This window comes from Oreochromis niloticus, linkage group LG13 (assembly GCF_001858045.2).
Source record: "Oreochromis niloticus isolate F11D_XX linkage group LG13, O_niloticus_UMD_NMBU, whole genome shotgun sequence".
Taxonomy (NCBI): Eukaryota; Metazoa; Chordata; class Actinopteri; order Cichliformes; family Cichlidae; genus Oreochromis; species Oreochromis niloticus.
The window spans coordinates 16276818-16302548 of NC_031978.2; the positions used below are offsets into that span (position 1 = coordinate 16276818).

The 25731-nt window shown below is 40.1% G+C and overlaps 1 protein-coding gene across 38 annotated transcripts in view; it reads right to left on the reverse strand.

The window, feature by feature from the left end:
* Window positions 1-1105: 1105 nt before the first annotated feature.
* kcnma1a (potassium large conductance calcium-activated channel, subfamily M, alpha member 1a) overlaps window positions 1106-25731 on the reverse strand; it is a 147979-nt gene continuing 123353 nt past the window's right edge. For 21 of the 38 annotated variants that reach the window (XM_025897359.1, XM_025897358.1, XM_025897363.1 and 18 more), the window contains 11 exons: window positions 23695-23821; window positions 22610-22834; window positions 21871-22063; window positions 17538-17651; window positions 16118-16201; window positions 14209-14339; window positions 12311-12505; window positions 11716-11834; window positions 10766-10990; window positions 9646-9674; window positions 1106-5541 (listed from right to left, as the gene is read on the reverse strand). In XM_025897359.1, coding sequence (XP_025753144.1) covers window positions 5390-5541; window positions 9646-9674; window positions 10766-10990; window positions 11716-11834; window positions 12311-12505; window positions 14209-14339; window positions 16118-16201; window positions 17538-17651; window positions 21871-22063; window positions 22610-22834; window positions 23695-23821 — 1594 coding nt within the window. In that variant the 3' untranslated portion in view covers window positions 1106-5389. The remainder of the gene's footprint in view (window positions 5542-9645; window positions 9675-10765; window positions 10991-11715; window positions 11835-12310; window positions 12506-14208; window positions 14340-16117; window positions 16202-17537; window positions 17652-21870; window positions 22064-22609; window positions 22835-23694; window positions 23822-25731) is intronic. The other 17 variants (XM_025897375.1, XM_005456601.4, XM_025897382.1 and 14 more) reach the window with 5 other exon arrangements.

The following is a 25731-nucleotide window of genomic DNA, read 5'->3' on the forward strand; positions in this document are numbered from 1 at the left end:
AGCTTTATAATGTAAGGTAAAGACTGCAGTATCAGAGAGAAAGCCCCAACAATCAGATGCCGATGAGCAAATGCTTAGTGACAGTGGGGAGGAAAAACTCCCTTTTAACAGGAAGAAACTTCCAGCAGAAACAGACTAAAGGAGGAGAAGCAAAAGACACATTGTGGAAAAGAGCCAAAGATTAATTAATATATGGTAAAAATTTTGAGGAATGTTTGCTTATGTTATCTGTTAATTATTGCTTAAATCAGATCAAAACACCCCAACACAGACCCGATGAAGCAGGTTAGTTTCTGAGCCTGCTACTAAAATAGACTCACCAGCTCCTTTGTTAGGTACACCTGACAAACTGGTTTAACTGCTTGTTAACACAGAATTTAATCAGACAATCAAATCAAACTTATTGTATTTAGACATCTAGACATGGTCAAGGTGGCCTGCTGACGTTCAATCTGGGCATCAGAATGGGGGCAAAAAGGTGATTTAAGTGACTTTGAATATTTCAGAAACTGCTAATCTACTGGGAATTTCCCAAATATCCACCTCTGAGAATGGTCCAAGCAACAGTTCTCTGGGAAAAAAAAAAAAATGCCTTGTCAGAGAAGGTCAGAGAAAAATGTCCGGACTGCTTCAAACTGATAGGAAGGCAACAGTATCTCAAATACCCACACACAGCAACCAAGCTGCGGAGAAGAGTGTCTCCAAATGCTCAACATATTGAACCCTGAAGCAGATGGGCTCCACTAGCAGAAGACAACAATGGGTACCACTCTTGTTAACTAAGAACAGGAAACTGAGGCTGCAGTTCACATGGGATCACCAACATTGGAAAATCTATCTAAATCTATTCTATGAAGAATTAAAACAGTACTGAAGGCAAAAGGTGGCCTAATACTACCAAGATATACCTAATAAAGTGTTCACAAGTGTATAACATTATTTAACGTATGGTCATTGTTTACAAGTATAAACTACATGTAATAGTTGTATATGTACTGTATCACTTTCTATTTATGGTCGTTCCAAATATAAATTGTATAATTCATAACTGAGAACTGCTGTTTGTAGCTGGAATTTTTCTAAAAAAATTAGGAGAATGTCCAGGTTTAGAACACAAATACATCCATTTTAATTTGAGAAAAAATACAAAAAGAAACCATGTACAATCTATGTACAATTTTTTTGTACAAGACAGTATATTTATCAGCAGATTATATTTGACAGAGTCAGGTAGATCAACTCAGCACCATCAAATAATCCATTTATCCATCACATCTTGAACGCATCCAAACTAATTAGACTGCTGTGTCAAACTTCCGTTTGCTGCAATGATGATGTACTAAGAAATCCTATCTGTGATAAACAAGAGCAATATCCTGAATTCTTCCTGAACTGATAGGCAGCCAAAAAAAGCAAGTTTTCTTTAAAAAAAAATGCTGAATGCAGTTTTCATGTATTATTAAGACTTGAGACCCACCTCCTATCCCCATAAGTATTTTATGTTCTATTATATATCTAGTACATTTCCATCCTTTACAGCAAAAAAATAGATTAACAAAAATAATGCAACATACTGTAACAGTAACATATGACGCGTCAGAGTCTTTTGATTCGTTCAGTGGATAACAACACATCTGTGCATCTTTCAGTCATCCATATCTCATTACACTGTATGACACAACCTGCTAACCTTTAACAAAGCATCTGGCAGATAGGACATGTGTGATTTATTGACTGAAGCTTGTATCCATCTGCCCCATCAGCCCCTCGGGCCTCCTGTATGCCACTTTTCGCTTTAGTGGGACTTAATATGGGCCCTCCTCTTGACCTCCTGCACTGCCTGGCACTATACTGGCATGGAGGCATTGATGGCTTGGATGTTCTCCATGTCAGTACAAGACTTTATTCTCACAGTGGAAAACACGTGGACTCCCTTAAAGGAAGCCTGTGTCCCTGAATGACTGAAGGATGCCTGCTCAACTGAACTCTTCATGGCACTTCAAAAAAAAAAAAACACTCTAAAAACTTTAGAGGTATACAATGCGAAGAACATCTGAAAAGATGTAGGAAGGAGAGACATCTCAGTCCAGTGTTGTGAGTAATGCCAGCCTGAATGAGTTGTGCAATGAGGGTTCAGGTCTAAAAAAAAAAAAAAAAAAAAAAAAGCACAGTAATCAAGTATAATGAAAGTAAATGGTGCATTACTTTGTGAGTTTATGCCAGTTTGCAGCATGTACCACTTTGCTAGGTTTAAGTGCCTCAAAAATATTCTGTAAACAAATAAGAAGCAGTTGTGACAGTTTGTGACAGATAATGATGAGCTGACAAAATGGAATGTAAACCCTGTTACAAAGCAAAGTAATAGAAACAGGAAAACGAAGGATGTCCTGTCTTTCGATAATTGCTGAATTGGTGCTACCTTCCATCTTCGTGATGGCTGATCAAATTCTGCCTAACCTTTCCATGTGTCACGTACAGTACTTGAATAGTCTCCGTATTCCTACAATAAACCAAGATCTTTTATTTTTTTGAGATACATATTCATCTTTTTTTTCTCAACAGAACAATCAGTTTGTCGATTTTTATGTAGAATGAGTGACCGACGTTACCAAATATTAATTCCTTAAAGTTCAGGCTAGAAAGTATGCCGTTAACAACCCAATTATACGTACATTTTACTCACATATTTTTCCGAAAAGAAACCTATTTGCTACAATGTGTGACAACGATGTAATCACAGTTCAAAAGTTCACTTCAGGACAATGTGTATGAGGCTTCAGCATAGTTGTACCACACCCAATAGACGGACACTGAGGCTCAGATCATTTTGATTGAGAAAGAAATGTGATCTATATCATGGGTTGAGTTTACACAAACATATTAAGCACAGTATCGTCTTTTCAATTTTCCAAAATTGTTTTCTATTTTCAGAATGACGTTCTCTTTACAATCTATAGAGGAGGATCGCTGCAATAAACGAACAGCGTCTCCCGGTCATATTCTGTGGAAAATACCAGCACACTGTGCGGTAGTGTACACACTCCTACTCCATGCTAGGGACCTAATTTAGGTCACAGTCATCTAATAAAGGTTGTTCGGTTCTGGTCTGCACACAGTGGGAGAAACTTTCTATTCATCCCGTCATTATTAACCATTCTAATCCACTCCTTAGTTAAGTACATTTACCCCCTCCCCCAAAACATAACTCCTTTACGCCTTTCTTCCCTTTATGCATGTTCTCAGCAAGGGACGCTTAGTAGTAGACACATTATTTAGTAGACACTGCATCTGTGCAACCAAAGGAGGCTTCCGATTAGCCTAAATTTATTTCTACAAGCACTCAACAGAGCTGAGCTGCCAAGCTGAAGATGTTTTCACAATGCAAGCTAGTCTAAGCTATGTTAGCTCCAGAGTGATGCAGTCTGTCAGAGAGGGGCTAGGGTGATAAAAAAATAATCATTTGTTTTAGTATACGTGACATAAAGTGACAGTCCAACATAAAATCTTTTGATATGTAGTTGTAATTAAATATATCAATTTAGTCTTCTCCTAAAGTACTTTTAACTTTGCTCTTGACTAGAAAAATAAGTACAAATTGATTATGTTTATGGATATAAAATAATTATGCTGAAATGTATAAATCCCACTACTTTTTTCTTGGACAAGGTTGACTATTAGGAGTACGAGGCTACCGGGTCAATCCTCCATCTGTGCAGCAGCCTCGTTTGGCTCTATAAGCGCGTTAGCATACAGAAAATACACTCATGTTGCACCCCGAGCAGGTTCCACTTCCTTGTCCTTGTGCCTGTGGCATTTGTTGCATTTCCACCAACTATGCTTGAGCATTTCCTCGTGTTCGAGGACTGAACACAGCAGCTTGGCGTGCGACATCTGGGCTGGCGACAGAGAACATCCAAGCTCTTTACTGCCTCTGTGCCAACCCCGTGCCAGGCAGTTGCTCCGATCAAAGGAGGACCCACTGATGCCCACTATTACGCAATATGTGGCATTTCTTTCCTCATATATTAACTTTATGTTACAGTCAATACACCACTTTGCTGAGTGATCCCAATGCTGTTACATTTATAACGCCATGCAGCTGCTGTTCATGTTAGATATGCTCAATCATAGTTGGCTATTTTGGTTTGGTTTTGGATGCAACTCGATGCCTTGTTAGTAGATCCAAATGATTTATTATCTCTTACTGTTTGTGTCTATTGTGACTTTTTTTTTTCTCCAAACATGCCGTTCCCTCAAAGGTGCTTCATCACATACAAATCAGTGTTGGTGGGGAGTGACAGTGCAGCATCAGAAGGACAAGTGGCTGTAATACGACACACACATACACACAGTTTATACATAAACCTGAATGCATGAAGGACAGAGCAGGTTTTTGTTTGGTTTTTTTTTAATCCTTTTCATGTATTCAGGCTGATCAACCACGATATCTACTGGGCTCAAGCACAGGTATCTGACACATCAGCAGAAGACTCGAGCTCTCCATCCAGCCAGCATGCACCAACACTGCACCATTGTCTTGAGTTTTTAGATTACCAATTTGCAATATTTGATTTCCTTTTTTTTTTTTTTTTCCAGGCCTGGAATGATCTCACTCAACATGGTGAGTCAAGGTGAAACAGCAAAACCTTAAAGCAATGACACGATGAGTAACAAACTGAGAACAAAATTAGTATGCCTCCAAAGCCAAGCAGCCCTTCCTCCTTTCCCTTCCTCCGTCATCTCCTCAGAGACTCTTTACTCAGAGGTGGCGTGGGGAGGTGGGGGTGTTGATGTTTCCAGTTGTTCTGTGGAAAGAAACTTGTTCAGTTTTAGTGCAAATAGAACAGAAGCAGACGGGAGATATGACGGCGATGAACCCAGCTGGTTTGATGTGACGCAACTGAGTGAATCTTTGGGAGATGATATGATCAGTTTATCGCTGCAACCCTCATCCTCCAATAACCAGTCACCTCAGCCATGGAGTCTGGTCACATGAAGAGGTGAACTATTGCAAAGAATTACAGGAAGTACTCTTTTTTTTTTTTGTCAACTCTCAAAATAATTCCAAAAAGTGCTAGAGGGAAGGGGCTGTACAATCCTTATTTGATTGTCATTATTTACATTTCTATGGACACATAAATAAATAAAACAAATGTCCAAGAGCATGGAAGTAACATTAAACATATACACATAGGAGGTCCCTTCCCAGTCTGGGTTCCTGTCCAACCCTCAATTAGAAGAATGAGTGAGGAGAAATGTGTCAATCTTCACCACCTCTGTCATCATCATCATCATCATCATCATCATCATCCCTCCTTTGGTGATCTCTTCCAATCTCTTTCGTAAAGAGCGTACAGATGTCTGGTGAGTCAGCAAGAAAGCCTGGTGTTCAGCATTCATCTTCAACTTCTCTGATTGGTGGGATCAGACTACTAGTGGATTTGTATTGGTTGACTTGGTTGGCCATGTGAGTGCTCATGGGCTTGATCTGAATGTTCCTTGGGTAGGCATTTTCTGGTTCATCTGTAAACCATTTCTTTTCTAAAGGGGAAAACGTGAGAGAGGAAGAAAACAAGGGTTTAGTTAGAAAAAGTATGCAATGCTGGTTTAGTTACAACCATACTGCCTCAGTTTAAGTGAGATTAAGATTTGCATGGCATTCTTTGTCGTTAGCATCAAACCGCAAGGTTCACTTTCAGTTTGGTTTCTGGTGAAGTGAGCCAATCTGAAGTTGATATGGTGGCATTGTCCATAACTGACTTTATATTTATGTGGGTATGTTATATCAGATTTCTAATTAATTGTGTGAAGACTGATAAGACAAAACGAAAAAGAAGAACAGACTAGTATGCTATACAGTACATACTAAAGCATATTTCAGGATCTGCTCACCCAAATTACAAAACAGAAAACTGTTTCCTTTTTTACCATTTCTCCTGTTTTTGGATAGTTTTGGTTTTATTTCCAGATTTTGAGACATCCATTTCAGAGATTTCTGCTGTCACCACAATACAGAGTCAATGTCAATGTCATTTAGATTTAAAAAAATCTAAATAAAGACTATTTTTTAAGAATCTCTTTATAGCAAAGAAATAGTCTGTATAAAACCTCCAATGAGTGTATTCCTCTGACCATCCAGACTCAAGATGTGGAACGGGTGGGTTCAAATTCAACATAAATACCCTCAAATTGCCAAGGGCAGTGTGAGTGGAAGCAAATGTGGGACTTTTTTTTTTTTTAATTGAAGGAAAAAAAAATCTGGGGGAATTTAAATATCAAGCCTTTACAATATTAAGGTATAGCAATAGATTTATAAATCTTGGTATTATCATTAAAACTATGTAGATGCATTGCCATTTACAAGAATGCGCATTTGACACATTTTTACAGGGGCTCATTTACCATTCTAAGAAATATGGTGTGTAAAATATAGACACACACACTATAAATAATATATACACATAAATTTGCAAGTCATTTAAACCCTATTTAAATAAAAGTAATAAAGACAAAATATTAAGTGCTGGTGCTAAGAAAAAAGTTGGGAAGGGAACAAAAAAAAGAAAAAACAAAACATATGAGAACATTTTTAGCACCATTTTTAAAATGGACCTTTTTTATTTTAGGAAGCTGTTACTTAATGTACTACAGCATCTCTCCATCTGTAGTAAACTGGCCTTCTGTCGGCCTGTCCCATCACCCATTGAAAATATTTTGATAATTTCCCTTAACAACAATAGTGGATTATTATGAATTATTATGAATTATTTTAATTATTTTATTCAATATGAGCAAAAATGAGGAAACATTTTGCTTTGAAAACAGCAGAATCTCCTCAGTTCACACTGAGAAAAATAAAGGGTTAGAGTATTAAAAGAAGAGGGAATGCAACATAGCTTTTAGTAAGTCTGTGTCCCGATTTTTTTTAAGCGTGGAATCAAGTTTAGAAAAAAGAAACTAAAGAAAAATGTTTTTAAAATATTTGACCGGGTATTTGTTTTCTGTTTTTTTAATTTTTGCATTCTGTTTTTCAGTTACACAACTTACTCATCAAAGGTTGGCCACACTCATTATCATAGTGTAAAAGATGATATAAAAGGTACCAACCCTAATCCTAATGATCATAGTTTAAAAGACAGACGTTGGCACTGAGATTTAACACAATGGTTAAATTAGTCCCCTTATGAAACCTGTTCTTCATGTAGTGAAACTGAATGCAATGTGCAAGGACCTGACTGAGAAATGGGCTAAAAACTTGTGAATGACAAGTTGCTGGCTGATGAGCATGTTCCCTTGAACTGGTTTATTGCTTTTTCATGTAAAAAGTGGCATATGCACATGTGTGCACAAATGTGCTGGTACAAAAGATGGAACCACTGACATCAGTGAAGCAACAACATCTCACTGAATCATAGATACAGTTTGCAGATTTTACTTATTAATTCAATTTTCAATTCAATTCAGTTTAATTTTATTTATATAGCGCCAAATCACAACAACAGTCACCTCAAGGCGCTTTATATTGTAAGGTAGACCCTACAATGATACATACAGAGAAAAATCCAACAATAATATGACCTCCTACAAGCAAGCACTTTGGCAACAGTGGGAAGGAAAAACTCCCTTTTTAACAGGAAGAAACCTCCAGCAGAACCAGGCTCAGGGAGGGGCAGCCATCTATTAAAGCTTTTTTCAAATGGATGTTACCCAAGCGTTTACTACTTGAAGCTATGCCATGTTCTACCATTAAGCCACTTAAAAATTGAGCAGGATTTCAAAAGGTAAAGGAGAGGACTGGCTCTGCACCAGCACTACATCGGTGGAAAAGAGGTAAAAGATCCTAGCTGTGAGCAGGGTTGCAGTATTTCTTGTTTGGTAAAACTGGGGTTCTGTTATTAAACTGTTATTATCCAAAGAGGATTGACAGAATAACAGGGAACCAGACGATGATCCACAACTGAACCAGTACTTTGTACTTGTAAACACTGAATTTAATTAATCTTTTCAAATATCGACAGGAAAATGTGCCTTTTGTGGTAAAGTCTAAATTGTCAGTGCTGTGAAATTCTATTCACTTGTGTTGTATTTAGATGGTCGCAGAAATCAAAGAAATTGATACCATGCAAAAAAAACAGAACTTTTTGTAGGACCATTTACCGATAGTGGAAATATAGAAAATATGTCTTTTGCAATTAGGGTGATCTGGTTGTTTAGCTAATAATTTTAAAAAGTGCACCATACCCTAAACAGTCACAATTCAGAGTGAGCTCTTAAAATCACTGTCAGCATGAGAGCAGGAAGGAGATTTGAGAGGGTTGGATGTGTCATCTAGGAGAGAATCTCTTCATGTTTAAGTAGGCTATGAGAGCAGTGTTTCTGAGGAAAGGGAAGTGTGTATGCCAGCTGTCAGAAGTTTGTAAACTCACTCCCAACACTTCACAGGCGACTGCAATGCCATTCAAGATGTCACTTCCTTTTGGGTGAAGTTGTAATATCAAATTTTAACTTTGCGATGTGGAGCACACCCTGTGCACGCATCCGTGCGTGTGTGTGCATGTGTGAAAGTGTTCGTCTACATGCAGGACTGCATGTGCAGAGATTCATTTGTGTGGGCGTGAGTGTGTGTGTGTGTGTGTGTGTGTGTGTGCGCGTGTGTGTGTGTGTGTGTGTCAGCAAGCTTGAGGCTGCAGGGCTGTGTGTTACAGCAAAGACATTTGATGTGTAGAATTGTGCCTGAGGTGAAGCAAGATGTCTGCCATCTCTCTCCGGAGTCTACTGCTGATACGGTGAACTTAGTGATGTCGCCTCAAACCACCATATCAGGCGCGCAGGGTTACAAGGAGGAGACTTACAGACTCATATTCCCCCTTCAATTTAAACTCTAAATTGGTCACGCCTCCCACTTTTGCGGTGTGACCGATGGCACAGGGCTGGACACACTTTCTTAAAGTTCTGTGAAGAAGTAAGCAATTTGGCTGCATCAGGGGGATTTGAATCAGTCTGACCTACATGTGAGCAATGCTACATGTATGTACAGTATTACAACACGTAGTTGCTCTGCGGTACATGCTGATGCTGCTATAATAACATAGTTGCTGTGCTAAATGAGAGGATAAATCTTACATCTGAAAGTCTGCTACAGTCGTGTCATAGCATTCAATAGGAGGGAAGATGCGCAAACACACAGACCTCTCACACAATGCAAACCATCTCAAGTTCAAATAAACCGTAAGAAGGCATGATAGATAATGGGAAAAAATGTGGAAGATGATTTTGTCTGTAGGAGAGGGGGGAAAAAATCATATCATGAAATAAATAACTGAGGTAGAGGCACAAAGGAGGGGGAGGGCAGGGTGGGGTTGGTGGGGGAGGGTGGGGTGGGGGTGGTAGGGTGTAGGGGTTGTCTCAACCTCATGCAGTGTGGAAATGGTCCTGATCATGGCAGGGAGGCAGGAGCAGCAGCAGACATTTTGCTTTCCAGATGAAAGCAAAACTTAAACTGAGGCATGGTTTACTTAACGTCTGAAGAACGTAAGAAATAAAACAAACTCCCCTCATCATAACAATATCCACAGAGGACATAGTTATGATCAGAACCCCAGGTAAAAAGGTTGCTAAGTCATGCAGAATCGTTAACTTGCATACCTTGGCCCATTCTATTCATCCTTGTTGCACTTCAGAAAGAGAGGTAAGTAATCTACTGTAAGTGAGGCGTATTTACAGTTAATACACAACTAACAAATGACTATCAGTCTATCTTATGCGTACATGTTGTCATTACAGCACTCGGTTGATATAATACATCTACGTTTCAAGATGTATTCAGGACTTTTCCTTTACTCCTTAACAGCTCTGGAGTACGATTGTAACAAATCTGCATGCTTTTAGAATATGTCACGCTTCAAAAATGACTTTATTCTCCCAAGTCAGAAGAAAATTGCGCTTATTTTGGGAGAAAATATGGAATAAACACCAAGTATTGTCAAAAAGATTTCACCAAATTTGAAAATAATCTTATAAGTGAATAATAAAGTACAGGAAATAATAGCCTGCTCAAAAGGGCTACCAACATGGACATGCAATAAAGCAGTACAGATGCACCATGATTAACAAAATATCAACACTGCTAATGAGGGATGATCTTATGAGTATCTGTAATGTCAAGCCAAATCAACTTAATAAGAAATATCAGCTACAGTAGCTAAATCACAGTACGTTACATCCATGATCCAGGTGTGCTGATCATGTGCACAAATATCCAACACATAACAGTTACTTACTCCACAAATACTACAAGATAGACACAAAACAACTAAATATTAAGACGAATACAACAGGTAGACCAAACGACATACTGAATGTGAGTTGTGGTTGGGGCTTTTTACTGTAATCTTCTTTCCAACCACAATGGCTGTTTAATCCAAACAAATGGCCTTACTGTTTACAAAAGAGGCTCGAGTCTTTGAGGCAAATAAATGAACCCAGTTCTCCACAAAGTGAGTTTACCAATTTGCTTATGCCATGTTATGACTGCAGTGATGTCAGAGTGAAGACCACATGCAGATGATTATGAACAAAACACATAAACACAGGGCATGGACGCAAAGCACAAACACATAATACACAGTAATCATCAGTGCATGTGTCATCACCGTCTGCACACACAAACACACACACACACACACACACACACACCTATAGCATATTGTACAGGTTGGGTATAAAACACAAACAGGCAGATTGCAGGACATGTGCGTATGCGTACTTCTGTTTTTCGCGGGACTCCCGGGTCTTGCTGCTGCGGTTCTGCCGATTCGATGGGGGGATGGAGTGCACGGACGAGCTCTTTTTGCTGGAGGAATGGGAGGAGTGGGAAGAGTGGGACAAACTTGTCCGGGACTGGCCGGCGTTGTGGTCGAACTGCATTAGGCAGAAGATCAGGTCGGTGGGCACCAGTTCAAATTCGTACGGGGGGTTTGTGATCACATATCTAGCCGGAAAACACATGTTACAGATGATAAGACTCAGATACATCAATGAAAGAGCAGCAAAGCATTTACTGCAACATTTAAAAATTAAACACAAAAGAATGTAAAAAGAAAGTTTCCACAGGCCTCTAAGTACACCCTTACCTCTTCTAGAGGGATTAAATTAGTAAGTAGCAGCCAGGTGCTTCTAATCAAATGCAACTGATTAACTGGAAATCAGCAAGTGTGAGCAACTCTGTAAAAGCACAGGTTTTGGCTGTTTGCTGTCTGGAGCATTCAGGTGAATGTTAACACAATAAAACAATCTTCCCTGGAGTGGAGCTCCCAGCAAATTCACCCCAAGATCAGAAACATGATCAGAGAAACCCAAGATCTACATCTCAGACTCTACGGGCTCCGGTTAGTATTTTAAATGTTAAATTTCATGACTGCACAATTAGAAAAAGACTGAATAAGAATGGCTCATTTGGAAGGGATGCAGGATACCAGAATATGAGCACAAACACCTCGATGAACTGTCGAGCACGGTGGTGGAGTGGTGATGATTTGGGCTTCCTATGCAGTCACAAGCCCTAAACACCTTGCAGTTACTGAGTTTAACACAAATGCCTCTGTATACAACAGTGCTCTAGAGTCTACAAGCCTAATCATTCATTCTATCACATCAAAATATTCATTTTCAGCCGTGAATATTTCAATAGTCATTGAGCAAAAGCAGGTATCGTACCGTTTTGTACATTGGCTTGGTGCACCGAGATGTGCATCTCTTAATCTGTAGATTCCAAAACACAGCATGTTGTACGTCTTCAGTGCTTTGCAGAATAAATCTCCATAGCAGCCGCCATCCTGGTGAACAACAGAACAAAGAAACCATGATTGTGTGTTAGGTCAGTCAGGTTAGGACAATAAATGTAATTGTTAAGTTGTGAGATTCATGCGTTCTGCACCAGTCGTTTGCTTGCCAGTAAACACCAACTTTTGGCAAAGCAGACTGCAATAAAAACTGGCAGTGTTGTAAAATTATGCCACAGTTCATCCAAGAAAAAAAAAACAAAATAAAAGAACTTTAGTACTCATAGTTCACAAGATTAAGAAAACCTGTTAAAAACAAGGTTGGAACCAATTAGAACCAACACCAAGGAAAAACCAACTGGTTGTTCATTGTTCTCTTCAAAGCGATCTTCCCTCTCCACCCACTAAGGCTTGCTTTGCATGATCACTGTTCTTCACATCAGATTAAGGACCGGGAGCAGCAGAGGTGGGCAGATGTGTGCTGCTGGGTAGTTGCAAAATGTGTCATCTGCACTTAAGCATCCACTTACCCCTAAGTCGGCAAATGGCCCGTCGTAGAGGGCTAGCTGGGCGACGCGACACCTGTCTCTGTTGGCCAGAGTTTGCGGTGTGCTGTAGCCTCCTCTGAGAGCATTCTCTTCAGCCAGCAGAGCCTCCAGCTCTGGCGTGGCTCCCCCTGTGACCAGCGTTCGAATCAGCGTGAGGATATTATCATTAAAGTATGTCTGGAAAGAGAAAAAAAGGTATATTTATAAGCAGATGCCATTAGAGTCACCAGATTATATTTGAAAATTCAACAGAAACACACTTTGCAGAAACCACTTTGCTGTTATGTTTGATAATCCACAGATCTCAACATTGACATTTTTCACTGCACCCGTTCCACATATATATATATATATATATATATATATATACACACACACACACACATTTTAAATGCTGATCTTTTTTATGCAAAATTGAATATTTGCTTTAAAAAATTTTGCAATTTAACATATTTCTTTTACGCTTCATGCGCCATTCAACAAGATGAATACATTAAAATATTTTTAAAAAACTGCCTATGAAAACTAAACCATATACATGAGTAAATACAACTAGATATAAGTGCAAATATATGCTTCTTTTTGGCTTTTGGGGGGTTAAGTTGGTGAACCAGCCCTTTAAGTATTCAGTATGAGAAATGTTTCATTAGGTTGCACTAAAATATACATAAAATTCAAGATACATAAATCTATCAAATTTGAGAGCTACATGGTCAAGGGCGTTTTGGTAACCATAGAACATTTGGGATCATTGCATTGAATAAAACACTAGTACTTCCACAAAACATTATTCTTTCCTCTATGCACCCCACAAGGTCTGCTTTGACTTTCGAAACAACAATTTGACTGCGATCTGCAAGTGTCAGATTCTCCTGTCCTTCAAGCCGATCAGAACCTGCTTTTGCTAAGAGTGAAGACAGCTGATGTCACCAGGCAGACGGGCCGTAGTGGCAGCGGCCCTCACTGGGACCCTGACAGGCCTGCAGAGCCTCATGATGGATGAGCAGTGTCCATTAGCTGGCTTCACCTCTGACCAGTGCCAGACTACAGCTGACGCCCGCTATACTCCCTGCACAGCTCAGCTTTGCACGCTCCTCTAACCCCTTATTCGCAGAGAGAACTGCTGGAATTAAGCCATCACAGCACCAAAGGGAAACAACACGCTTGGTCGTCGAGAGAGGGAGAATTTTTCTGTACCACGTTTTCTGCCCATTTCATCTTTTTTCTTATCTCCGGCGCAGTGATGACAAAAGACAAAACAGTATTTCTTTGGCCCGTTATACCAGCGCATATATCACCACTATTACACCAACTTTTAGTTTACTTTGTTAATAAAACTCCTGAAAGTTAAACAGTCAACACTTAGGGTGAGTGATGCCAACTATTTCTCTTCTGATGTCAGTGGAGTTGGCAGGCATATGTGATCAATGTACTGTGCCATTTCATTTACCAACTTCTTCCTACTTGAAATGCCAAAACTGCGCATCTACTTAAATTTATGTCAACACATCACCTCAGGATGTGTTTTTTTTATTATATACACCAGCTGAGTTTGTAACTTATAGGTAAGTACAGATACATCAGAAAAATTATTGTTCTAAAGCAATTTAATTGTAAATAAGGAAAATAAGGAAATCATCTGGGTTTATTAACACAATGCAATGTCTTAACTCTGCCTTGATCTACAGTCTCTACCTGAGCAACAGCATGCAGTCAAGTCTTTATGTACTTTATTTGAAACTCTTCTCTATTTCTCTGTAATGAATATATCTATTAAAGTATGCAGATGGAGAATTTCAAAAATAAAAATTGTAAAATTTAAAACAAAAAAAACAACAACTTTCCAGCACAGTGGGTTTTCAGTCTGTTTGGGAACTCACCGCACTCATCAGGGAGTCGAGTACACTGACAGCGAAGGCGGTGCCGCAGGCGAAGGGCTGAGTGAGGTACAGCTCTGTGTCTGGGTCGTCATCATCATCTTGGTCCAGGAACTGAACGTTTGAGTCGTTCACTGAGAGAGGGGACACAGCCGAGTTAGAGACGGGCAGAGTGAAGTGCACGCGCGCTTGCACATAGACACCAACACACCTGAGAGTTTAATAGCATACATTTCTTTTTTTTAAATGCTGAGTTACATTTTAAAAGATTAGGTCACAAGAAGGTCTCAGGTATATAGGTATTGCGGTATGGTTGGAGCTTCCAATATAATGCAACATCAGATGCACATTATATCTCACTGCATATATACACCACTGCACTTACTTTAAAACACAAGAAAAAAAAACAAAATTCATTTCTTCTCCAAACAATTGACATGTTTTCCACTGATTATGAAATCAATAATTATTATAAAATTGATGCCCGAGTTTGAAAATACTGTTTTTTGGCCTTATATGTATAATTGTTTGGAATATGACAAAATGTGTTGTTGAATAAAATACCTTTTTCATATTGAATATTATATGTAATATAATATATGTAATTCTATGTACTGTATATAACATGCAGGGTGCGTTTCATACATTTAGGCAAACCACAACTTTAGATAACCATTGAAGAAGTCCCCAATCTTAGCATCTCTGTAGCCACCATATCCTCATTTTGTTTTTTCTTTTATTATTTATTATATTGCTATTCGAGGTACATAACTGCACAAATTTTAAAAATACAGTGACAGTAGCTTACATAAAAACAAAAACAGGTATGTATTTAAAATAACCATATATCTACATATTTATAAGGGTTCATTAAAAAGTAAAATTTGAGACTTCAACAATGGCTACTATCTCACATAAGAAAACCATGCACTTAATGACATGCTATGTTTTTTTTGTTTTTTTGTTTTTTAGGAAATTCCTTCTTGATGGATGTGTTTGTCACATCATCACCATTGTAGAAATACATCTCACATATTTACCTGAGCCCCGAAAGTCAAATTAAAACCAGATAACAACACACTTTTTATATTATGATGAAGAAAAACATGGTCTGCACAGTCTAAATGGAACTAGCCTGATAATGGATGGATTTTTTAAAAACACCTCTTAAGTGTAATAAAAGAATAAGTTCCTTCCTACGCTGCACATTTTTTTCCCTATAATGTATTTCTAGCAGCAGTGGACAGCGATGAATCTATGAGCCGACGTTACTCTAAAAACGAGCATCACACAAGTTTTCTGTTTGACTCGTGCAGTATCTGTGCCTCAGAGATATGGCATGAGGGAAAGAAAAAAAAAGAAAAATACATTTTAAAAATAAACAAACAGCTTAAAAGATTTTGTTTGTTGTTGTTATTTTTGAAATCTGATTTCTTCCCTTGTTTCCTGTGAGCTGTGGAACAGAAATGTCAGTCAAAGAGAGAAGGGGGCTGATGCAAACGGGCCTGGGCCAAAGGAGTGAAAGGGGAGTTGGGGAGTGTGTGTGGAGGTGGCAAGGAGGGGAGGGGAGGTAGGGGTGGTGAGAGGCCGAGGGGGTGTTGCTATGAAAACAGCCACAAGGACAGACTGAACATGATCAAAGGCCTAGCGAAGCTCTGCAAAAACCCAACTGGAAGAAAGAAAACAAAAAATGCCCCAAAATAAAAAAATAAAATAAAAAAAATCAGTAAAAAGAGGGCCAAAACAAGACAGTCAATTTCAGCCAGAACGAAGAATAAAAATGTGTTCAAAGTGAAGCCATGGGAGCGGCGAGAGCCTTGACTGCAGCCAGATAAATCAAGACAAGCTGATGAGGAGCGGCGCGACGGAGCGAGGGGAACGAACGGCAGCAGAGGACAAAGGCTCAGCTTACCCAGCTCTGTTATCATTTGTATGCTGGTTCCACTTTTTTTTTCCTGACTGAGTGAAACCAATGGCAGTAGTTTGCCAGGTTTAGCTAATGGTGATGAGACAGTGCAGAGAGAGGGAGAAATTGTGTCATTATTGAAACAGTTTCAAAGACTGCAGTAAAGGCATTTGGGTGTCTCGAGACTGCTCGCGTCAACTTCGGAATTACTCTGAAATATTCACGGCTGTCCGGTGTCTAAAAGTGAAGCACCCCGGATTAGAGCGCACAGTAGATACGAAGCCCGAGCTGTCACAGCACCGTGCCGCTTCAACAACAATAAATAATTTCATGGTAAAGCAGTGAGATGGATAAAGAAAAGGATCTTATCCATAAACACACCTACTTCACACGCCATGCAAACAAAATTGATCACGAAACTCAGATGAGGCGTGTTTTTTAGGTTTCAAAGTGACTTTAATCTGCTTCTGGCACTGTAACCTGAACATATGACAATGTAATTACAGCATATATTTGCCGTAAGACACGCAGCCACTCTTCCCTTTGTATTCTCTTACTTCTTCCCTTCCTAAAAGACAATGTTATCGCATCTAGTGATGCTGCAGCTTGAAAATTTTCTAAGCAAAGAGCACGCAGAGAGGCAACCCCAGAGCCACGAGCATTTAAGTCCAGGACAGAAGCCGGTGGCTCTAACATGGACTATGTAGTTTTGATGATTACATATGCGGTCAGGAGTGTAATGGGAGAGGCTCTATTCAGGTAATGGCTATGCTGGTTACAAGTAATATTAGGCAGCTTCTTTCTCTTTCTGGCCTTTTCTTAGCTGGCCTCATGCTCCATTGCTCCCTAATTGGGTCAGAGGAGACAGAGTAGCTAGTCTCTAGTGCTTTAGAAGGCCCCTCAGAGATCTGAAAGTTTCATGAGTCCCCATCACCATTGGGAATACAACCAGTGGCATTGTGATTAATAAATGGACCCATTTTGCAACCAAGGCACTTTTCCTTGTCTACCTTTTCTCTTCCCTTTTCTCCCTCTCTCACTCTCTCCATCAGGCTGAGTTTCTCTTGTCCATTAGTGGACAAATGGCAGAAGATGTGGCTTTTGTCCCGAAAGTGCGTGTTTGATATCTTCAAGTTGAGTCACCACTTGACAAAAAAAAAAAAAACCTTGCAGGATCCAGTAACCCACATCGGAATATGAAGTTGAGTTGGGCAAAGCTATCGACAACATGAAAGTGGACAAAAATTCCACACCGTGCATTCTTTAGTCCGTTTGACCTTGAATGAGTTGGAACTTTTGATAGCAGAATGATGCCTGAGATTATTAGCTCTGTGTGTCTACATCTGGAAATGAATAATGAGTTGACCGGTAGTTACTGGATGTAACATGCAATGTTTGCAACTGAGGTGGGTGGAAACAGTTTTACCTAGTTCTGTGATGATGGGGATGTTGGATCCGGTGGTGACAGATGCCTGACGCACGAAGCCATGTACTGGACTGCTGTCTGGAGATGACCTGTCCATTCCAGGAGGCGTGAAACCTTTACACATTCGGAAACAAAGACATAGGCTGAATACATCAGCAGATAAAACGGCATTATGGATCAAGTATGCAGGCTGGTCAGCAAACTTTATAGCAGATGTAAAGGTTTTAAATCTTAATATCTACCTTACACAAATAGAGTCATGTGAAAAAGAAAGTTTTCAGTTCAAAGCCACCCTCACTGCTTCTGCAGGCATTACAGCCAGCCAGGCGCTGCTAATCAAATCTACCTGATGAACTGACCATCAGCAAGTGTGAGCACCTCTATAAAAACACAATTTTTGACGGTGTGCTGGTCTGGAACATTTTGGTGTGTGTTAACACAATACCACAATATTCCCAATAGTGGACATCCCAACAAAGTTCAGACCGGGCAAAGCTCAAAGAAACTGCATAAAACCCAAGAGCTACAGGTTTGACCCTATAGGCGTCAATTAGCATGTTTAAGGTTAATGTTCATGACGAGGCAATTAGAAAAAGACAGAATAAGTATGGCTTGTTTGGCGGTATTGCCAGCAGAAAACCTCTTTTTACTATATAACAGCATAACTTAAGTTTGAAAAGTTAAATTTGAAAAAAAAAAAAAAAAAACCCACAAGACTTCTGGAAACTGTCCTCTGAAAGGACAAGACCAAAGATGAGAGGTTTGGTCATAGTGTAAAGCACAGAGGCAAATCTACAGCAGAATGGCTGAATGTAAAATGAATCGAGGTGCAGCAATGGCCAGTTAAAGCCCAAACTGATAATAAGGAACCTATGGCAGGACCTTAAGAGACCTAAATTAACGCCTGCAAACTTCAGTGAACTGAAGCAACATTGTAAAGAAGCCTGGGTCAAACTTTTCTCACAAAGAAGTCATGCAGAAAAAAATTATTTTAAGTTATTGGAGTTAAAGGCGGTTCTATAAGCTACTGAATTCACACGACTGGGCATTTTAACAAACTTTTGCTTCAGCTTCAATTTGTACTAAAAAATAACTACATGATTTATATATGCATCTATTTTTGATAGGTTTCTATTATTACTATTTACATTTGAATAAATACAATATAATAAAAGAATAAAAAAATCTTAAAGTTATAACAATATGTTACTTTTAACTAATTTTTTCCTACTAATTTACTAATTATTTATACTTTGAGCCCTAACTTACATTTTGTGGTGTTTTTTGAATTTAATTTAATTTTTTTTTACCTCAAACATATAATGCTCTTACCAAGGCTACTACTACTTATGAGGCATAATAATTTGATAAACATAAAAAGTCAGATTTCAATTTAAATTGAATCTATTTTAAATGTAGTCACTGTGTATCGGCTTTATGTGGGTCTTACTCTTTATGGCAAATAACAAAACAAAAATGTGCAGTCTGTATGTTTTATTATAGAAGTATCACCGGCATGAGTGCATGACCTAAAACTCTGTATCCGTACAGTTACAGAGAGTGTGTTCTGTCTTTGATGTGCACTTTATGTGTGATTCAAATGTGTGGATTGACGAACACACACACGGACACAAAGAAGGCAGCTAAGTGAAGCAGGCGCCTGCCTAAAAACTGCAATAGTGATACTGTGCTTTTAGGGGTCAGCCAAGACATATTTAGCATTCACATCCCTCCATCAACTGGCAGACATAAATTTTATATGTTGTTCATTTTGTTACAATAAAATTGGTGAAGTGGATCCTGAAAACCTTTTATCGAAAATGGTGTGGCACAGAACCATGAAATACAAGTGCAAGTGACAGGAGTATGAATTCACATGACTTCACATTTTTGCATTTCCTCAAAGTGACAAGTAAACACCTTAAATCTGTAATGCTATATGCATAATGCATCAACTGTGTTTTGACATCCATCATTTAATGCTGACTACAGCAAAATGTCAGCTTATAGTGCCACCACCAAGGAAACATAATGCAGGGAATATATTCAGGTCACAAAGTTTTAAAAGGCTTGCAAATTCTCTCAGTGTGCGAGTGTGTGCGTGCCTTTCCTGTCAAGAAACTCAATGAGCTGCTTACATTACAAAAGAGATCTTTCAGCCCTTTGCAACGGAAAAGACACCAAATAGTTTAGTACGCAGCGGGAAGCACACACTGAACTGAAGCATGGATAATCATAACTTTTGTTACACCAATTATTGAACTAGGAGATAGCAGCGGTTTGACACTTCAACCAGGGAGCACAGCTCAGATAGTGCAAACATCATTTTGTCGATGTCCATAAAGGATGATGTTTACTCCACTGGAGAGTGACAGCAAGTTTTTTGGATTCTGCCTCTAAAACGCCGCTCTTATTGTATCATAGTGAACATGAAGACTGTGGGAAGACGTAGGAGAGCGGCTTCCACTCTGCGCAGCGCAACCCCAGAAAGTGGCGTTGGTGAGAACAGGGATACATGAGGCCTGCTGCAGAGCTGCTTTCAAAACCTGTTAGGTTACAAACAGCTCAAAAGTCGTTATGCAGTGTGAGCTGGCAAAATCCAAACAGAGAGCTGAGCGTCTACTGAGCACTGAAAAACAGAAGAGCTCAAATGTGTTTATCTGCCCGATTGCCTTAATCCATTTCTGAGATTATTCATCAAACATTCACATACACCCCATATGAAAAATACTCTTTCTCTTTAAAGACTAATCTTGTGTCATTGCGATTGAAATAACAGTATGCTTCTTGAATTGCCTAATTATACTTAACGCAGTCAATTTTTCTCTTTTTTCATATGTTTTATATTAATGCTAACTTTTTTGTTTTTTTAAATGAAAAACAAAAATTATGCCCCAAAGCAAAGATGCGGGCTTTTGCTTTTGTTAGACTGTAACTTAGTTTATTCAGCTACAATATACAATAGATGAGTGAGATCTGGGTTACATGCCCCCTTATCCCTGTAGCCCTGCGGGCACAGCTATGCCCTGTGGTTGACTACATGCTACAGCAGCCGGGAGAAGCTCTCCCCCAGGAAAGCGCGTGTTTACTTATTCATTTGCACCTCTAAATTCCACAGACAGCGTCTGAATGAGAGCATCGCTAGGAGGAAGGAATCCCCACAGCAATACCCATGATACAATAGCAGCGCCTGGTTATATGCGTGTATTTTCTTATGTATGCATGATTGCATGTCACTGTGTTTTCTTAAATGGGCCGTTAAAGTAAGACCCGGTTATTGATAACGCCAGTCTCAAACCATTGGTTTGGGTTAGAAGACATAAACCAGCGAGCTTCTGGATGGACGTGGCTTTCTGCAAGTACTGCTCCCCAGAGTGGTCGCGCTCTCAGATTTACTCCTGCCGATTGTTGCTTGCTGGCACTATTATCGACAGCGTATCGCTCACACAGGCTGGAGAAGTAACTGCATCGGCATTCTAATAAAAATGTGGATATGCCCTCCATTACGAAAAGAAAAAAAAAGGCCTCTTGAACCTTCACTTTGATTTGTATTTACAACAGTCGCTGTGGTGGCACTAACTGCTTACCTCAAGGCATGTCGAGCCTTTCAAGCTAATCATAAACTGAGGATCACCTGTTTGTGAATGTTTGTGGATAGACTGCCTTGGCATGAGTAATCGAGTGTGTTACGCGCGCAAACGCGTGCGCACGCTATGAAGCACCGAGGTGTGTGCGTGCATGTGTTGCTGTTTTGTTGTGACTAATGAGGAGCAGCTGAATTGGCCTGCCTGGTGATTTGTACTAGCTGCTTAATGATGATGAGGCCTGATGGGATGCCTGGTTCGTATGTTTGTCTGCAAACATCAACAATCTGTTCCAGACGATCTGCCAGACTCCAGATCAGGGGGAACAACATCAAATGACACAGTCATGTTGATTACATCATTAAAAAGTATTATCAAAGGTTTAGCAGCATCTAATTGCCAGGGACAAGACTGAAACCATCAGAAAATTGCGCGGAGTAAACACTCTTCAAAGGCTTGATGAAGGTATAAACACAATGTTTCTGTGTGTGCACATCTTCAGTTAGAGTTACAGTAATGTCAGTTTACAGACGAGACTCAAAGCAGACTTTTAGAAAATTTCAGTTATGAGCGCTTAGCAGACTCTGTGCTCGACAAACTACAGCTATCCTTCCTGTGTGGCCTTCTCACTGCCCTCCAGTCTTTTCCTCTTTTCTTTTTCCATTTTTTGACTACTCTCCTTTCCTCCCTCCCATAACCTGTCCCCTTTGGCCAGGAGTGTACATGGAGTCTAATGGGACACTTCTTACCTTGGGAATTAGCCTGTAAGACCCCAATGCTGTCATCAAACTGCATAGATTTGATGTTGAGTGTTGCCAAGATGCATTCCTTATCCTGCAGAGAGGCATCTTCGATATTGTTCTGATTGGCTGACAGTATTACACACATGTCGCAGAGGTTGATGTTGACAGCCCTTAAATCTGCCCGACTTAATGGTGTACCCTTCAGGGCGAGGGGAACACAGAGAAAGAGCAAGACAGCGAGAGAGAGAAAGCAAAACACAGAGAACAGACAGACATGGGGGAGAGAAAAATAAATTTAAGAAGTGAGCGGAGTGGGGCTGTGGGAAATTAGTTAACAAGTATTCTTGTTTTGAGGCGATGACATTCCACTGATCTAACCGGGCGTTGGAGATTCAGAGACACGGACTAATCTAAAGGCTAGCCTGCGCTGAGGGCTGTGTTTGTGATTCTCCTCTGATCATCAGTCAAACCAGGCCTAACAAGCTCTAAGGCAGCAAGCCACGCCATCTGTGATGGGCACTGCAGCTGCAACGCTCATAAACTCCACTTTGGATATGCAGGATGTGTCACTGCTAGGGATGAGGGAGGCTCACTGAGCTCTCATGAAGTAATCATTCAACTGAGAAATGCGCGATCAAACTCCAAATGACAATCGCTTGAAAGATTTCAGTATGAGTGCAACTTAAAATGTCAACGTCTTCTAGTTGGACAGATATTCAACATGCAGGTGAACTAGTACACTCACAGGTAAGATGGAGACCTTGGGGAAGTTGTGTAAAGTTTCCCACTCTCTCCGAAGGTAATCCAGCGAGCCCACAAAAACTATAGGCTTTAGCTCGTGGTAATGGAAGTTGCTGGCTCTTAAAGGCATCACCAAGTTTCGCAGCCCCACTAAAGCGGACGTGACATCCCCAAATATACAGACCACTACATGGCCGCTTAGCACTGTCATGGAGGCTTCACTCCGGGTCTGTAGGGAACAGAGGGACATGGGGAAGGGGGGGAGAGAAAAGCAGAGAATGAGGAAAAAAAAGCAAAGGCAGAAAAGAGAGGAGGAGGCACACAGAGACAAACACAGGTTTACAGAATAAAAATGAGTGCCGATAACAGAAAACTGGGTCAGGTGCATGAAGTAAAAAAAAACAACATATCTAGAGTTTAAATGTGCTTAAAGGCATCACATAAACTGCTATATATCCACATTTATTAACCATGTGTTTGGTTTTATTATTAGCTCTTCATTAGACAAATTAAACACACACGAATGTAAGCTGTAGACTGTTACATTCATAAAAAAATACAGGTGCAAATTGTCTCATATTTTCAGCTGGTGGCAAAATGATGGTTATCGGGTGTATCTGAAACATTTCGGTGAAGCAGCCTTCATATTCCCTTGAGTTGAGTGAAAACGGCACCAGAATCACTCGAGTCTTAGACAAAGCAAAGATATGTCGTATCTTTACTATGCACAGTAGGTGACTGCGCCTTCTATTTTATCCTACACAAACAATTTATGCACTAACATAAATGCTTTAAACCGTCTTGTTAAAGCATCTGAGCAAAGTCATGCACCGAGTGTTGAAATGCTGCTCACTCATTCCTTGGTGGATATACACATATATTTTATATATAAATATAAAAACAAACTCACCTTGAAACAACAGAGAGGCAGTGAGAGAAATTTCAATACACATTAGTATGTGATTGTGTTACTGCAGTACTGAGGGGAAACATTTGCTCCTGAGCATACTTACTAGTACCTTCCTTTTTTTATATACACTATTTTTTCCCCTCACTGGGTAGCAGTTACAAAACTTTTGCCCCACTTACCAGGATGACTTTTTCGATGTCTTTTGAAGGGCACCAGTGAAACATCCCTGTCGAGTCATACCTCTTCACGTTCATGTCCATATTCTCAATTTGTTCATTTCCAGGAATTAGAAGGGGGTCGTGTCGGCTGGAAAACAGAAAATATTTATGTTAGGCTGTTTTGTGGCTGAAGCCAGGCAGGGTTTCTTGATATCCGCGCTGTCTGATCATTAAAAGTCCATCTCATTCTCAGAGTATGAAACTTTCTATTGCACTGCATAACTAGAATATCTTTCCCTCCAGTCTGTCTCATCCCCTATGTAGAGGCATCAGAAAAGTCAATGACCCTTGTGCTCACTGTGGTACAGAGGAGAACAGCAAGATGTGAGTACTACTGACTGAATGGCATGGCAACACAAGGCCAATTACCAGCTTTTACCCTCTCTTCCAGTTCCTGACGCCATGTGGCGCAAACAGTAAAAGCTCCAACAGGCTCGCACTTTAAATATTTCAGGAATTTGCCCAATCACATTTTGCTTTCCCAACTGATGGTCGTTAATGTTTCAGCAGCATGTCACAACCAAACAGGCTAATCCACAGCAGTGGGCTGCTGAGTTTTATCTGCTGTAACACTGACCATGAAAGGGTTCCTGTCAGTGTTGTTACGCTGCCTCTCCTGTTCTTGAACTTATTCTACAAGACATGTTCTCACAGCCCCTCTGAACACGGTCCAGAAAATTTGATCAAAAACACAGAGTCAAGATAAACGGCAGAAGTGCTGTTTTCCCACAAAGGCTCCTTGTTTTGCAGCAATGCAAATTTAATTTATTGACAATTTAAGAAAAATAATGAAATCCTTGGTTAAATTCAGTACTGCTGATACTCCTAAAAAGGGGGGGAAACTGCAGAGATAGACATGTGAGTAATATGGGAGAAAACATCTCAAGAATTTGACATACATCTCTCTCAGTATCACTCTCTCTATCCTCTATCAACACTGTCATTCACTGACAAGGCTTTGATGCTGTTTCTTCCTTCAACCTGCATTTGGATTGCATGCCATCGCAGGAAAAAGTTAAAGTTAAAGAAAAAAAAAAGAAGCTGTCAATTAGCCACCCTCTCTCTCTCCACCTCTGTTTCCACCCCCCCTCCCCTCTATCAGTGAGAGCAGGTGATAATAACACTGACAGCATTTAGTGTTTTTACACTCAGCCTGAATCTTTCATCCAGAGCCGCGTGTTGCGCCAATCAACTCCACGGAGCCCCCCGTCACTTCAATCTGCTCAGCTCTGCTCGCCTCCACACAGGGGCTGACTGGCGCATGCAGACGGGCTGCCGCTCCACCTCTCACTGCCAAGACAGCTATCTTTCACAGAGCTGTCAGCGGTGTGACTGGCAGCCTGTCACAGGCTCCGCACACCTCCTTCCTCTTCCTTCTCCGTGCCTCGGGTTGAACCTACCACAAGGCTCAGGCAGAGCAGACATGACGTCTGTGCTACGGGGCCACGCCCAAGGGATATCAGCTGCAGATGATACTGTGACATCTTCTGCAAATGGATGCGTGTTGTCAGTCATGACCCATCGTGAATGTTTGTGTGGGTGTGGGGTGGGATGGTGTTAGCGCCATGGCGGGAATACGGTTCATTAGGAAATTTACAAGCTGGATTGGCTACTAATAAATTATTTAACACAAGACTCCTAAATGTCACCCAAATAGCGAGCGAAGTGACAGATAAATGCAGATATTCTCTACTGAGAATTTTCAGTCCTGAAGAAGTGGATGCCGAATTACGTGAACTTATTTGCTTGATTTCTAAGATAAATAAATTAGCATTGTACCAGAGTGCAAACTAAATGTTGTGCTCGGTGAGATACAATATTTTATCAGATGCACTTTTATGGAGGACAAACAGTATTTCCCTTACAGCATGTCTCACTCCGGTGCCTCCCTCCCTCCCTCTCTGTCTCTTTCTTTCTCTCTTACCCTCTCCCTCAGTATATTTCAAACAGAGTTGAATTATTCCAGTGTATCACTCTGCAGTCACAAAGCTGGGGATG